The 16,847-nt window shown below is 45.7% G+C and overlaps 1 protein-coding gene across 1 annotated transcript in view; it reads right to left on the bottom strand.

The window, feature by feature from the left end:
* LOC129380629 (trypsin-7-like) overlaps positions 1 to 12,233 on the bottom strand; it is a 37,559-nt gene extending 25,326 nt beyond the window's left edge. The window contains exons 1-2 of the mRNA XM_055062230.1: positions 11,938 to 12,233; positions 2,038 to 2,147 (exon numbers count right to left, since the gene is read on the bottom strand). Coding sequence (XP_054918205.1) covers positions 2,038 to 2,147; positions 11,938 to 12,033 — 206 coding nt within the window. The 5' untranslated portion in view covers positions 12,034 to 12,233. The remainder of the gene's footprint in view (positions 1 to 2,037; positions 2,148 to 11,937) is intronic.
* Positions 12,234 to 16,847: the final 4,614 nt, after the last annotated feature.

Raw genomic sequence — 16,847 nt, 5'->3', positions numbered from 1 at the left:
GACGAAAGCTTTAGGTGTAGTGCTGATCCTATCGCAGGATGCCACGCCCGTCGGCCAACGCAGTCACACGAAAACAACTACACAATTATCAGGTGGTCGTAACTCCCTACCTTTTACTGAACAGGTTAAGAAGCGACGAAGCTACCCGCGTCACCAAATTCAGACAAACGTCGGCAAGCAAAAGAGCAGAACGTGTTAGGGGGCGTATTGTAACAGGCGAAGTTCACGAGCGCGCCTTTCTGAACGCCTCAAGAGCTGCATTGCTTTGCAAGCAATAGCACCGATAGCGCCGTCAACGATGGGCGCTCTTACGCTTTTACGATGGGCGCTGAAAAAAAGCTATTCATGGATAATGATAAAATAAGATAGACTTGTCTTTTCGTTACTCGTCACGCATGTAAAAATTCACCAGGAATTTTATTTTCGTTGAATGAATCTAACTTTGTCTCGCTTGAATTAAAAACGCTTTTTTCTTTCCTAATGATTGTTCCCTCCAAAGAAAGTCGAGCTTCAATCGCTGCTCCCATAACCATCCTTGCTGATGTTGGTGACAATTTGTACTCAACCGCTTTTTTGCCCGAAGCTTCCCGACCTATTTGGCTCGACCTTGCATTGTCTCCGGTATCGACCCACTTTGCTACTGCAATCGCTTGCCAAGATGGCCCATGAGCATAATGGCATGACGTCGATGCAGTGGCGATGATGGAATGACGAAGAAGCAATGACATTGATGGAACGACCAAGGCGGTGTAGTGAAGTCGGCGGGCCGACAATAGTATGACGATGACTGTGTGACAAGAGTCGGATGATGAAGTCAAAATGACGACGACGGAAAGACCGCGACGGCACCGCAACGACGCTATGACAACGAATACATGATTACGACTGTATGACGACGTCGCAATGGCGACGATGACATGACAACGGTATGAGGAGGACAGTGGAATAACTACGAGTGTATTACGCTGATGACGAGACGACGGTGTATCACGAAGGCTGTATGACGACGTTTGCACGATGACATGGCGTGATGACGATGGCATTACGAGAGTTTAATCACGAAGCCGGAGCGACGACAACGGAACGTCCGCGACGGCTTCACGACGATGGTGTGACAACCGATTCATTACGATTGTTTGACGACGAAGGTGTGACGGTAATGGCATGACGAGAGTCGGATGACATAGCTTGGAATGACGACGATGCAAGGACCACAGCGCCATCACGACCACGAACACATAGCTAGTGGACCAAGCTGGTAGACAATGTGAACCCTTGTGTCGATACAGACAGACGCTCAACACGTCTGAAGAAGGCAAAGAAGGCTGATCTCTACAATATTGTTATTGCCACAAGGTATACGACATCAAGAGAACAAGCAAATGCTTCTATGCTTGCTTTCCTATGGCTGTTTTCTATGGTTGCTTTCTTTACTAGGGTCGCTTTCCCAGGATGTTTTTTTATTGCTAGCCAATAAAAGTGAGCATTCGAGATGCTCAGTGGCCGTCCATATCGCGAAACTAAGCATAAACGCCCAAGGAATCCAGTGCGAAAAATATTTTGAGTGTGAGAAAATAAAGCGCAAGCGCATAGTTTAGAAGCTTAACTTACACGTGACGCAGAATGTTTGTACATATAATATGCCTCAGCTACTTGGCAGTTTATTTGCTTTTTGATTTCTGAACCGAACTGTGTTTGCTCAAACTAAAATTCTGTTCCGAAATTTAAAGAAAGAACAAGAAACAAATAAACCGCGATACAGTCGAGTCATTAATCAGCTTGCATAACAAAGGAGTAAAATTTATAGGTGGCATAATTTTCTTATACACCTTGCATATCTGGTGTGTACCACGTGATTTAATTTCTGTGCCGTATAATCTCGTCTCCGCATTTAAACATTCAGTCGTGAACCAGCGCTCGTGTTCACTGATTCTTTGTAGACATAGCCTGTTTGTACTTTGTCTTCGAAGACGTTAACCTACTAACTCGGCCCGGTTTCTGTTTCTATCAAGTGCAGAATCATTTTAAAGGACTCACTTATTAAACAAGCAGTGCGCCGCAGTCAGAATAAGGTTCCTTGTAATGATGCTCCCGCCACATGAGGCTCCACGACCCGACGAAACATCATAAGTCATTTGAAGTTGAACCTAGGGAAGGAAAAAGGCGACATGCATATTTTTTCGCCTAATACCACATAAAGGAAAATCCTTTTTCGAGCATGCTTTAGTTTTAAGGTAGTGCGTGCCACCGTAAAACAGCGATTGAATATTAAACTGGCCACCGAACATCTGTGAGAAGTTCGGCGGTATCTGGCGCGCTAATCGACTGCACGCCCTCACACTTTAAGAAAAGTATACACCCATTGAGGTGTATATTTACCACCCAACAATAATCGTCATCTGTCTTGCCCGCATTTCCTTTCTTGAAAACGCAGTGCTCGTCACTTTCCTGTCGAGAGTGCTCTGTCATGCTGATAACGCCCATGCCGTTCGTGACTTGGAAGTACCGCGCTCGCAACGTTAATGGAAGGAAACGCACGCAAGGGAGATGACGATTTTCGTTGTGTGGCAAATATACACCCCAAAGGGTGCAACTGTTTTTAGAGTTTAAAACGGTTGCACCCTTTGGGGTGTATATTTGTCTCACAACGATAATCGTCATCTCCCTTGCGTGCGTTTCCTTTCTTGAAACCTCGGCGCTCACTACTTTCCTGTCGAGAATGCTCTGTCATGCTGATAATGCACATGGCGTTCGTGACTTGAAGATACCGGGCTCGCAGCGTTAAAGAAACGAACTGCGGACATGACGGATTACGAGTATTGTGGGGCAAGATAAGACCCAAAGGGTGCAATTTTGTTTAAGAGTGTAAATGTTCCGTGTAACGGGCTACATCCGAATCGAAGCCTATCTGGAGACTGCGCGGTCAATGATGTGGCATGCCTTGTGCTTTACAGACGTCCTCACGTTCAGATTTTTTGTGCCCCCACGGAATTACCAAGGCCTGCCCAAGCGACTTCCGGTTACTCTGGTCTTGGGTCAGCCGAACGTATCGTGTTGCAGCAAAATTCGTCTTCTCAACATGCCGCTTCATTCTCGACTGCCTTTCACAGCGTATTCCTTCTCTAGACCTCCGTTTTGTCACTTTGATAAGTTACCGATCACGACCTCTATTTATTCATATTTATTTATTAATATACCCTGAAGGCCCATTCGGGCATTACGTTGGAGGGGGGAGTCGGTTACAATAACTAGTGTGCAAAAAACGATCATTAGTTAGGTACAGTCGCATAATTATAAAAGATGATAAAACATATTCAAGTAAACACTGAACACTGATATAATCACACATTTAGGATTTCGGCACAGCTTCCACTCGTTAACCAAAGCATCGGGATTAGTAACAGATACAATGCCCTTTGATAATTTATCGATATGGTGCATTACCAAAAGAAGTTGTAAATGACGATACAGATTAGTGCGCGAAAAAAAACTGGTTTTATTTTAAACGGGTGATGAAAACGCTGAAGAATACAATGAACTGCATCGATGTGAGATTCGAGGAACATGGATTCACTTTAATGAAGCGCATGAAAATGGGACAACAGCGTCATTGCTATGTGCGATTATCAAGGGAGCCCAATGAAAGCGATTCCTTGATGTCTGTAACGCTGTAGTGGCGGGAGTATTTCTTCGGGATAAATCTTGCTGCTTTATTGTGTATTGCTTTGAGTTTATCGACCAAATACGTTTGATGTGCATTGGAAATGATGGAGGCGTATTCTACCTTAGACCGAAGAAGCGTAGTTTATGCTAATAGTTAAATAGTAGAGTTGGGTATGTTGGGTTTCATGAAGCCGAATGTTTCAGATGCCTTACTGGTTTTGGTATGAACTTCCTTGTTCCAAGGAAAATCAAGCGATAAATGAACTCCAAGATATTTAAGTGTGGATTCCTTTTCAGCATGCATTCCTTCAATGGGCAGCTCTCTCCTGGGTTACGTGCTCTCGCGAACCTCATGGCCTTAGTTTAAGAAATGGCAATTTCCATTGGCCACTGGCGGTACCAAAATGCGAGCTTGTAGAGGTCTAAATGTAATGAATTATCTTCGGTGTTAATAATTTACCTGCATATAATACAGTGGTCTTCGAATAACGTGATAGTAGAAGATAGTCTTTCCTGTGTCGGTATTATACATTAGAAATGAGGTTGGACCCAGGCCACAGCCTGGCGGTACGCCGGATTTTACATGCGAAAGAGAAGACGAGAACAATTCACATAGACTGATTGGCATCGGTTGTTTAAAAAATTAAATATCCATTTATATTTCTTCTGTTTCTTTAGCTTCACTTTTAATCGGATATGCGGAATCTGAAATGCTTTTCGAAAATGAATGAACATGGCATTATCTTAATTTAATGCTACGAAGGGGAAAACGTAGCTGTATTAAATTAAGTTCACAAAAAGCTCTGTATAACCAACTCATATCGTTATTTGAACCCCTTACAACGGCCCGAGCAACCGCCTGAACAGGTCTTGACTCTTCGCGGCTTCTTCCGCCAGGCGGATGGCGTGTTGCTGTGGAGTAGGGTCCTCGCTCCGTGGCAGGGCTTCCCAGGCCTCTCTACAATTTATGTTTGCTTTAGCTCCTGGTGAGCTAGCGCATTCCCAGATTATGTGATCGAGGGTCCCTCTCGCCCCACAGTGTTTGCACTCATCGTTTTCTCTATCATGCATAACACGGTATGCCCAGACCGGGTTTACGAAGTTCCCAGCTTGCAGGCGCCGCCATGCGACTGGCTCTTTATTGTTTAGACCTTTATCCGGTGGTGGCACCAGTCTCCTGTGTAGCCGATAATTTTCGACAATCTCCGTATAATTTTGCAGACGCTCGTCCATGTTCCGGCAGTCGGGCGGTTCCACAGCCACCCGGAAGTAGAGAGCTCGGGCTAACTCGTGGGCCGCCTCGTTGCCAGGAACGGACGTGTGTGCAGGGGTCCAAATTAGGCAAATTTTTCTGTTCAGCCATCTACTGGCCAGAACCCTTGCCGCCTCCGGCGAGAATCTACCCTTTCCAAAATTCCAGATGGCCGTTTTGCTATCGCTAATTATGAAATTTGCTTCCGTTCCCACGCAAGCGAGCGCTATCACAACTTCTTCAGCCGTTTCCGAGTTGCGGCTTCTAATGGTGGCAGCCGATACGGGAGCACCTCGGCCGTCGACCACCGAGTCAATCATCGTCAATGGTAACCGTAAATGTCCAAAAAACCAGAAAAATTAGAGCACCATGCAAAGACAGCGACCGAACAAATGTACTTCTTCTTCCTCCCTTTTTCCCCTTCGTAGCCACATTAGCCACGTCAGAACAGTCAGATTACGCACCGGTGCACAACGCTGGGTAATCTGACTGTTCTGACGTGGTTGACGTGGCTACGGGGAAAAAGGGAAGAAGAAGAAGAAGTGTATCTGTTCGGTCGCTGTCTTTGCGTGGTGCTCTAATTTGTCTGGTTTTTTGGACATTTACGGTTACCATTGACGCCGACTGACTAACAAGACGTCGGGCGAAGAAGATTCAGCGAGCCAGGCGCCTTACAGGTACGGCGTTTCTTTTTTGAGGACCTGGCTATTACCCTTTCACTACGGTGGTCGGAAGCCGAGAACATCGTCACGAGCCTTATGCTCGTCCAAGTGCATCAAGCCATATGAATGATGCTACAGGCCGCAATGAAAAGCCTGGGGCCTTGCAAGCGGCACAAAGCTTCATAAAGCCGGCACATTTGGTTCTCCACAACTCGGAATCAACTTCGGCGAATTCAGGAATAATGGCCGACGGCGAAGCCGAGACCAAGAAATCACGCCTAGAAGACAGCAAATATGATGATACAACATCGAATTATGAGCTAAGTGATGAAGAAGAGATGGGGTGAAGATGCACCATTTACTTTGGTCACGTATAAGAAAAAGCGAGCAGAAGGCATTCCGGTTGTCTTTCGTCCAACAAGTGAAGGTGCTACTTCTTGGGAAGTAAATCCAAACCGAGTTTCTGCCGAAATAGTTTCCGCTGCCAAAGAAAAAGTGCAGTCTTTCAGGACGAACAGAGATGGAAGTTTCAGTGTCAGCGTTGCTTCCTTAGCATCCGCAAAACGCCTTTTGATGCTCTCAAGTGTAGGCAGCCTGGAAGTCAAGCCCTGCATCCCACAGTCATACACGCGAAACGTTAGGAAAGTAAGACATGTGCCTCTGCAGTATACAGACGAACAACTCCTAGACTTCTTGAAAGTCGCAGGAGTTATATCGGCAAGCAGACAGATAAGGTATTCCCGCCAAGAAGATGGAGCAGTAAAGTCACATCCACTTCACTCGGTAATTCTGACTTTCAGAGACGATCGCCCTATTCCAGGAAGAATTTACCTGGGCTTCACCAGTCATCCTGTCGAGGAATACCTAGGACCAGCACTTCGCTGCTATAATTGCCAGAGATTTGGGCAGATGTCGAAAACCTGCCGCAGCACACGTCGATGCAAAATCTGCTCAGAAGATCATGACCACAAGGAGTGCAAGTCGCTTCTTCAACCTAAATGTGCGAACTGTGCGGGGAACCATGCCGCCTCCTTCTCAGGCTGCCCTCAGAACAAGGCGGCGGCACAAATGCGTCGACATGAACTTATCCATGGAAGACAACCGCGACGCAATGAACCCGCCCCGAACCTTGAGATTGTTCATCCAGTGCCAGATCACCCACCTCGGCGAGCACCGGAACCACCACAGCCAAGAGCACCGACAAGCTATCCCTCCTCTAGAAAACAACCAACAGTGCAATCGAGAGACCAATCAAGAGGATCACATTCAAGCGCCCAGTCTTATGCATCAGTGCTACGGAAACCCAGTCGACAACAGGCAGAAAGTAATACACAAGAAACCTCCAGTATTCGCACGCATTTCTCTCAGCGACCTTACGCATCTACTGCAGAAGTAACACCAGCTAATAGCGGACATACCACAGCATCGGTGACACACCTGATTTTGCCAATGCTTTTCGCAGCTCTTCAGGCAATCCTATCTGCTCTGCCGGAAGCAAACAACCTACCAGAAATGAAAGCCTTGTTGCCTCTGGAAGCACTATTGTGTCAACAAACCGGGCCGAAACTGCGGCAGGCAGTACATGAATAACCGCTACAAAAATGTCTCTATATTTCAGTGGAATGCAAACAGTCTTCGAAGGAAGTGTGCTGACTTTCGTAAACTGCTTGTGCAATACAACTTTCCAATACTTTGCATTCAAAAGGCGGGAATCAAAGATGACTTTCGCCTCTCGAATTATGTGATATACAAGACTTCTCCTCAAGGTGCTGTTAGCAGAGTGCTCCTGTGCGTCAGAAAAGACCTACCATCTTATCAAATTCAGTCCAGTGACTCAGACTTCCCGGAATTCATCGCATGTAGAGTATCCTTTGGCAAGCTCTGCATAACAGTGATTAATCTATATCTACAGCCTTCAAACGGGGTTTCAGTAGAAGCGCTAGTGGATATCTTCAAAATAGCTCATTCTAATGTATTTATATGTGGCGACTTCAATGCACACAACATCCTCTGGGGCAGTGATCATTGTGATGCACGTGGTAACGTTATTGAGTGCGCCATAGATAAATGCAACTTGACTGTTTTAAACGATGGGTCGGCAACATTTCTTCGTGGGTATAATTATTCAAGCTGCATAGATGTTACCCTGTGTTCACATGATCTAGTGAATGGTGTGGGATGGACAACAGATATGGAAACACGCGGAAGTGTTCATTTTCCCATCCTTGTAGATCACCCTAGCATGCACTATATCAGGCGTTGTAGCAGACTAACCAACTGGCAAGCTTTCCGGTACCGCCTAACGCATCAAATTAATCAACATTTACAGAACTTTTGCAGAATAACATGAACATAAGCACAAAGAAGGTCTACATTCCAAAAGATTATGCTGCAGTTGACGGAGAGTATGAACACCTAAGAGCCATCAGACGCCGATACGAAAGAGCATACCGACGCAGCGGAAATGTAGAAGGATACAGAAACGCTCAGAAAATACACAAAGTAATGCGCACACGCATGGAAAATTTAGGCAAGCAGCGCTGGCGCGATTTCTGCGGCACGCTGTCTCCTCACATGTCTGTCCCACGAATTTTTCTAGTAATTCGTTCTTTAAGTGGACCTGTACCACAGAGCTTCCCATTTCGTGCTCTCGCTGTAGCTCGGGACACGTGTGAGATAATAGTCACAGGTGAATTTTGTGAGCTTATTTCCAGACCTGCTTTTTTATCGCAATGTGCAGAATTTGATATTTCGGTAGTGTTAGCTAAGCAGAAAATTACTGCTTGCTATTGGGCCCAACATCTTCAATTAGATCATACTTTCACATTAAGCGAGCTTCAATGTGCAATTGAATCATGTCGCCAAAAGTGTGCTGCTGGGTCCGACGGCATTACGTACAATATGCTAAGAAACCTCGGACCGACAGGTACAAATGCTCTCTTAGACATATATAATAGTTTATGGATAGAAGAAACTGTACCCGACTCTTGGAAAGTCACTCGAATCATACCAATTTTAGAACCTGGTAAGACGCCCCTTGTGCCTTGAATCCTTCCGCCCAGTTAGCTTCACAAGTTGTTTATGCAAAGTAATGGAAAAAATGTTTGACGCGCGACTTCAATGGTGGTGTAATGAAACCGACGTGTTGTCCAACTACTTAGTAGGTTTTAGGAAACATAGATGCACAATGGATGCAATATTATATATAGTAACCTGTGTGGAACACGAGCGTGCACGTGGAAACATGACGATAGCAGTATTCCTAGACATCAAGAGGGCATTTGACACTGTTAGTCACGTTCATGTTCTGCTAAGTATGTTGGAATTTGGACTGTCTGGCAGGTCCTTGCGATGGATTTCTGAATTTTTATCAGGTCGCAAAATATTTGTTCAGATGGGTGAAGGAAAGAGTGCTGAACATGTTGTCAAACAGGGAGTACCACAGGGAAGCGTACTCAGCCCCTTACTTTTTAACTGCGTCATGGCTGATTTAGCAAGAAGACTGCCATCACAGTTAAAGTTTTCATTGTGTGCAGATGTGTGTATTCGGACATCTGGGTCTAATGCTCAACTACTTCAGATGGCATTCCAAGACAGCATAAATGTCATTAACCAATTTTTGAGACAGAGAGGAATGGTTCTATCACGCGCAAAAACAGCTGTATTGCCCTTCACTCGGAGGCAGTTAAAAATTTCACCCTTAATCTGGAAGAACACCCTCTAATGATGGTCACACAGCCTCGATTTCTTGGCATAATGCTTGACAGGCAGCTATCCTGGACACCCCACATAAAAAAACTCGAGAACGAGGTCAATGCCATAGTGACTGTACTTCGCAGACTCGCAGGCACATCATGGGGCGGATCAGTATCGTCCATGCAGACTGTTTACAATGCATTAACACGACAAAAAATTGCGTATTCCGCGCCCGTATTACGCGGACTTTGCCACACTTCAGAAGAGCGACTTCAAAGACCTTTAGCTAGAGGACTACGCATATGTCTAGGCGTCCCACGAGTGACTTCTAGCTCTCTTGTAATAGCTGAGGCTCGCCAATCACCATTTCCAGTTATGCGAACTACAGAAACATGCCGACATTATTTTCGTCTTCAAACACAGCATGAAAGTCACCCATTGGCTCTAGACACAATGAAAAGAGATAAGAGTTATGTTCATATAGAAATTCGAGGAAATCTTAACATACTGCCACGAAATGAATTTTGGAACTCAGACGTCGAATATCCTCCATGGCTGCTTACACTTCCAAAAATCGAATTGTCAGTAGACGGGATATTCAGAAAAAGAGACATGTTCATTCAAGCTGCTCAACAGCTGGAACTTTACCAGATATATATGCGGAATTCAGGATACGCACATGCCTATACAGATGGCTCCAGTACATCAACCTCTTCAATTTCATCATTCATTATACCGCACCTCAACAAACGCGAATCATTTAAGTTATCTCGTGCGACTTCGTCCACAACGGCTGAACTGTTCGCAATCCGATGTGTGATAAAATTTATATTGTCAGTAAGAGATGCGCAAAAATGGGTAATTTTCAGCGATTCACGGGTGGCTCTAACATCACTCAGCAGCACAACAGGGGAAAACATTCAGTGATAGTATAATATACGAGACATTTAAAAACCTCACAAAAGCAAGCGCAGTGAAACATGAAATAGCATTTCACTGGATACCAGGGCATTGTAACATTCCAGGCAACACAGCAGCCGATGAAGCAGCACGACAAGCACACCTCAAAGATGATGTGGTCCCGGTCCCAATATCAAAGAATGAGTTACGTTGCATTATAAGGACAACGTCTTTCAAAATGTGTAGAAACACTTGGTTTGACCAGTATTCCAAGAGCTCGGACTTATACCATATTGATCCGTTCAGTGAATTCAAATTTTCATTATCGTTAGACAGAACTATAGAAACCTTCATTCATCAATTAAGGCTAGGCACTGCCTACACAAAGCATTTCTTACACAGAATTGGCCGTGTGGAAACCCCCGAATGTGATTGTTGATTTGTAGACGAAGGTATACATCACCTCCTTCTATATTGCCCACGTCACGACACACCAAGATGCCGACTTAAATCAACCCTAATTAAGTTAGACCGCAGACCTTTCAGTTTAAAGAAACTTTTGGGGCCTTGGCCAACAACGTCTTTGCAGAAGAGCGCTTTAAGAGCACTAAAGACTTTTCTCGAAGACAGCGGCATTGTTGGACGTTATTAACGCTTTTATTGTTCCTTTAATTTCATTGTCGCTGTATATATGCATGTATTTGTGAATTATGTTATGTTGACTGTTTTGTTGTGATTATACGTGGTAATGCATTTACACGATGAATCTACCACCCGCTGATTAGAGACTGTCATTAGGCGACAGTATCGTTTGTATTTTTGAGACCTTTATCTACATAACTGTGGACACATTTACCTTGCACATTGTATGTACTATGTGTTTATTACATCATAGTCTTTCTGTGAAAACGTTGCGTGATAAGTCCTGGTGCTTCTGTGAAACGATTATTTCATATGTAACCTTGAACCCTGTATGTTGTATGATGGAACCATTCAAGAGATAAGGAGCAGCCGGCGCCTTAAATTGTGCGTCGACATCTCCTTATATCATATCAATAACAAAAAGAAAGAAAGGGGGAAAATATAGCATCCACCCGACTGGAGGACGAAGCTCGCAAGTCACTGGGAAACCTGTGTAGGTTTCCTTTGTAAATTCGTGCTACAGTCAGGTGGATGACAATTCTCGCCCCTTTCACGAGCTCTCCTATTGCGTGACTCCACGGAACTGATGTGTCATGGTCAGTGCCCTAGTGCTTCGAGGTTTCAATTAATTTACCCTCTCTCTGCGGTCTGCTAGCCTCCCGGATAGCTCAGATGGTAGAGCGACCGCCCGGGAAGGCGTTGGTCCCGGGTTCGAACCTCAGACGAGGGCGAATTTTTCTTCAGCTGTGAAGTTCTTTTTCTTGGAAATCTGTATGCGTTGCATATGTATGGATTTTATTTGTATATATAGCTTCCCGCTACAGTTGAATGAAGAACAATTTATTTTTTTCCTTTCATTAACTTTCATCCACCTTGCGGGATTCCGCAGAACTAATTTGCCAGCTACATTACCACCATTCCGTAGTACACAGCTTCCTTCAGTATTTGTCATTTGCATAAAAAGCAAACATGACGAGCACCATCGTTCCCAGCTTATTTTGCTATTTCTTTTTTTTTTTGCCTCAAAGCATGTTTTTCTGCCCTAACCTTCCATGCAAGTGCGTACGCTGGGTACAAATCTCACGAATAGGAACAATAATAAAGAAAAGAAGATTCACTTACTATCCATGGCATGTTCTCCTTGGTGATCGGCTTGCCGTTGTATATCCTTCCCTTTGGCCCCAATTCGCCACAACCTGCAATACTCATATAATGCATTCGGAGACTCAGTATAGTAGCTTTTTCGAGATAGTAGTATGACTTCTCATGAACCGTTATGGCAGTGGTGGCGAATGCTAGAGGCCGCGCGAGACATGCTAAATAACGCACTAGTTAGTGAAAATTGCCAAATTAACTTTTGACTGTTAGATGAGGTGAAATGCAAGAACGCAGATGTAATTCGTTTTGTTTACTTAGACTTTGGCATGCGCTAAACAACACCGAGTTGCCAAAATTATTTCTGAGCCCTCCAAAACGACGTCTCATTGCTCCAGATCTGTTTTCGAATGTTAAACCCTACGAATGAATGAATCCAATGCTGGTCTACACTATATCCAGGACCGGCCAGTCGCGAAATACAGCAGCCAGCACCCGCAAAGGGGTGGGAAGAGGCAAAAAACTGCGCTTAAAAACATAACAACAAATATTCATTAACTAATTCATTCATTCATTCACTGAGCGCCTACAGCATCGAAGAGGTATTTCACGAGGTAGTAGGTTTGAGCCAAACACAATCTTCAATTATCCACTTGAAGTGAGCAGGATTAGTGTGTGTACATGCCGTCAGGTAGGAGGTCATTCTAGCCCATGTAGATACGCACAATAATATAACTAAGGTTGACTGAAGTGCGGTCGTGAAGCGGGTAAGTAATGGCTTTCAAATTACTTGCGCAGTATGACGTGCGGTAAGCTGGACGGATGATAGAGTTGCCGAGCTGCGAGTTATAGAACTTGTGAAACAGACAAAGCCGCCGAGTTCTGCGTCTAGATTCTAACTTCTAGATTCTAATGTGACAGCAGTAACAACGGCAATTGCTGCGTTCAATTGATTTGTCTTTGATCAATGTTCCATGTCGAGTGGTGCCTCATCTGTAGAAAGATCATCAAGTGGCTCTTCAAACAATGATCCCGCGTTCCGAACAATCAAACACTCTGCATGCCCAAGACGTCTTGCGCACTTTTAAGCTTCAGTATGTCACTGAAGTATATTATCTCACATCCTAAATTGCCAAAGGCTGGGTTCCTAAATGACTCCTGCGGGACTCTGAGCCGCTTCTCCAGTGTCAACTCACTCATTTTAAGTTTTCAAGGTCGCCCATTGAATCTCATCTGATGGAAGAACACTGATGTTTCAGCGAGCACTATCGCACATCGGTATTTCAGGAAACGATGCAGCTGATGCTCTAGAAGCTTCACCCATAACATCTCATGCAAGTTTGACGACGCTCGACTGCCTCATAAGGATGGATGGATGGAATAACTTTAATGAAAGGTCCTGCGAGCTACGAGGCGCAAGGTCCTATAGAGTGGGCTACTCCCACGTTTGGACCAGGAGTTGTAACTCCCTGGCCGCATCGCGGGCTCGCTGGACAGCCAGAGCTGCTCCGCCTGGTCCGTGCTGCGGAATGCTTCTTGTAGCCTGGCGGAGTCTTGATCCTTGTTTGCGTGGGTCCGACCACAAGGCCAGAGCAAGTGATGTACGTCTAGTGTGCTATGGCAATTTTCGCAATATGATGTTTTGTATAGGTAACGCATGTAGTGATGTAGTCTGTTCTGCGTGTGGTACGTGTTTGTTTAAAGCATCCTGAACGTGAGGGCTTGAGGCCTGGTGAGCTTATTGTGAGGTGTGTTGTATATTCTGCGGTCTAGATAGAAGTGCTTTGTGATCTCGTTGTATGCGGAGGGAGGGTCCCCATTCTCGCTGGGATGGTCACGACCAGAATACGTGGCGTCGCGGAGGGTTAGGTCTCGCGTGCTCCTGTGAGCCATCTCATTGAGATTGCGAGGGGCATCCCCGATCTCTCCGAAGTGTGCCGGGAACCAGCAGATGGTGTGACGCTGCAGCGGTGCGGATCTATTGATTATTTGTAAGACTTGGCTTGCAACTGCTCCTTTCTGAAAGGCTTTGACGGCCAAGCGTGAATCGCTGTAGACGTGGGTGCTGGTCGGGTCCGTGAGCGCGAGTGCGATGGCGACCTGTTCTGATATCTCGGACTTGTGGGTCTTGACCGTGAGAGCGTTTGTGGCTTGACCTTGCTTATTGATCGTGGTGGCAACGAAAGCCTTTCTGGTCGGGTACTGTGCCGCGTCTACGAAACAGGCTAGGATCTTCTTATCACGTATTTCGCGCAGGATGAATGATCCGCGTGCCAGCCTTCTGGGTTAATTGTGCGCGGGGTTCATGTTCCGTGGGAGTGGGCGAACCGTGTAGGAGTTGCGTGTGTCCGTCGGAACGCTTTGATATAGATTCTCCATTACTGTGGTATCATGACCTATTTTGGCTACGATTTCTCTACCCGGTTTGGTTCCAGAGAGTCTTGTCCACTGAGCCCGTTCTTGAGCTTCGGTGATTTCTTCAAGTGTATTGTGTACCCCCAGTTGCAGCAGGAGCTCTGTCTCGGTGTTGTTGGGGATTCCCAGCGCTAGTTTGACTAGCTTCCTCAGTTGTCATTGAGTTTGTCCTTCTCCGCTACCTTCCATCTGTGCATGGCCGCCTCGTAGGTGAAGTGGCATAGCGCAAAGGCGTGTGTTAGCTTGAGGAGATTTTCTTCCTTAAGGCCGTGTTTTCTGTTTGCTACGCGTCGTATGAGATTCAAGGCATTATTCGACTTTGTCACGATCTTCTCCACTGTCTCGGCGTTTAAGCCGTTGCTCTCAATGAGCATCCCATGGTCTCTGATTTTGCTGACGTGTGGAATGGTTCCTTCGTCTTTTGTTCTGAGAGTAATGGAGTGTGTGTCTCTAATTTCGTTCTTTGGCTTGGGACCGCTTCTCGATGGTTTGTAGACGAGCAGCTCGGACTTCGCAGGCGAACACCGCACGCCGGTGGGAGCGAGGTATTCCTCGATCGCGTCGATAGCTTGCTGCAGAGCGCTTTCAACTGATCCCAGGCTACCTCGGGGAACCCAGAGCGTTACGTCATCTGCGTATATCGTGTATTTGACGTTCTCGATTTGATCCAGTTTCTTGCCTAGGCCGGCAAGCGCAAGGTTAAAAAGTGTCGGAGAGATGACAGAACCTTGCGGGGTGCCCTTGCCGACGATTTTGTATTTCTGGGACTTGATTTCCCCTAGACGGAGGGTGGCCGTTCTGTCGCTCAGGAACGATTTTCTATAAGCGTAGAGTCTCGTGCCGAGGTCGAGGTTGGAGATCGTGTCGAGTATGTAGTCATGTGATAAATTATCGAATGCCTTTTCGAGGTATAGCCTTGGATTACTCTCGCGTCTCTCGTGTGTGCGTCAATGATCTCATGCTTGAGGAGCTTCATGGCGTCTTGGGTGGATAGCCCGGGTCTAAAGCCGATCGTTGCTGCTGGGTAGATATCTTTTCCTTCGAGATGTTTCGATAGCCTCATATGCCGCCACTTATAACGCTCGCACCCGGATGAACGTGTCGCCAAGGGATCGTACTCTGCAACAATCGGTGTCAGTGCTTTCAATCCCCCGCAATAGGTCCCTACTGCGAAAATTGCATTGGGTGCGTTGATGTAGCACACGGCCTTCACCGTCAAGAACGTGCCCCGAGTCCTTCGTGCCCGACTTGTGGACACTGCAGTGAAACGCTTGAGCACCTGCTGTTGAAATGCCCAACGTTCAACAGTTGTTGGTGCGTGCGGCGGAGCATCTTCCACCAACTTAATATTGCTCGAACTGCACTCAATGATTTATTGCTTGCGTAAGGTCGTGCTTTAACTCGTTGTGAGGCTCAGAAAGTTGTACTAGAATTTATCTCAACCACGGAACTGCACTCTGATCTGGAGTGCTGGCGCTGTGCGTGTGATCTGTTGGGATGTCACATTCTCTTTTTCTCAAGCGTTAACTTTCTTTGGCTCTTCCCCCTCTGGGTGCACTACATGTCACTAGTTTTCATTAGAAATTACTTAAATAAACATATAAAAAAATTCCGATGGTTCATTTCGCTCGATGCCTCCTCGTTGGCAACGATAAGAAATGTGCGGCACGTATCGCCTCCTCCTGTTGCGCTGTGGCACGTTCGCGCCACGTCAGGGACGCCATATGCCTTGCGACTGAACACGTTTTAACGCTGATTAACGGTACCGCTGTCTCTACAAGGTCGACCATGGTGGCCGAGGACTGCGTTCATCAATGACTGCAGTGCGTCTCTTATCGTAATGCGCAACAGGTTATATATTGCTTGCAAAGACGTCAACCAAGTTCGATCCTGCCGGCATTTTCTTTACCCCCTTTTTAAGTGGGTGGTAATTGTGACATTTACAAGAAACAATTGCTAGCCCGCTTCTCTTTTTATCCTTATGATGTTTATGTGAGTTCCCATAATGTATTAATTCTCGACTGAGCATGACACAAAGAACACCTGAAACGAGAGGGTTATCCAGGTGGTATTTGAAAGGCTTACGTCACGCTCGCGAACTCGTAAGTTTGGTTCTACTGGCGCTGGAGTTGCAGAAAATTTACTATACGCTATTTACATAAAAAAACCAAATCATCATCATTATTTTCATCGTATCGCTGCAGCTGATGCAGAAATATTATTCGTTGTCGTTAAAGAAAACCGGCTATTTCGATCGCGTTGTGAAATCACCATTGAAGAATAAAGGTCTCACTCACTGGCTTGGTTAAAATTAGTGTCCATTTTCTGCGGAGAGAGAAATAAAGGTCCCATTGGATATCAGCATTCTACATAATTAGCTTAAACGCGGAACCTATCATCTAGTAATTAAAAAGAACGAACCCCGACCTTCAACCTGGGCATATAGTTTTGGCTCACAGGAATGCCTAAAGCGCCGGACCTCTTACAGGAACGGGCGATTGTATTCAATGACTTCTCAATAA

This window comes from Dermacentor andersoni, chromosome 10 (genome assembly GCF_023375885.2).
Source record: "Dermacentor andersoni chromosome 10, qqDerAnde1_hic_scaffold, whole genome shotgun sequence".
NCBI classification, from domain to species: Eukaryota; Metazoa; Arthropoda; class Arachnida; order Ixodida; family Ixodidae; genus Dermacentor; species Dermacentor andersoni.
This window is presented reverse-complemented; position numbering and strand designations above follow the sequence as displayed.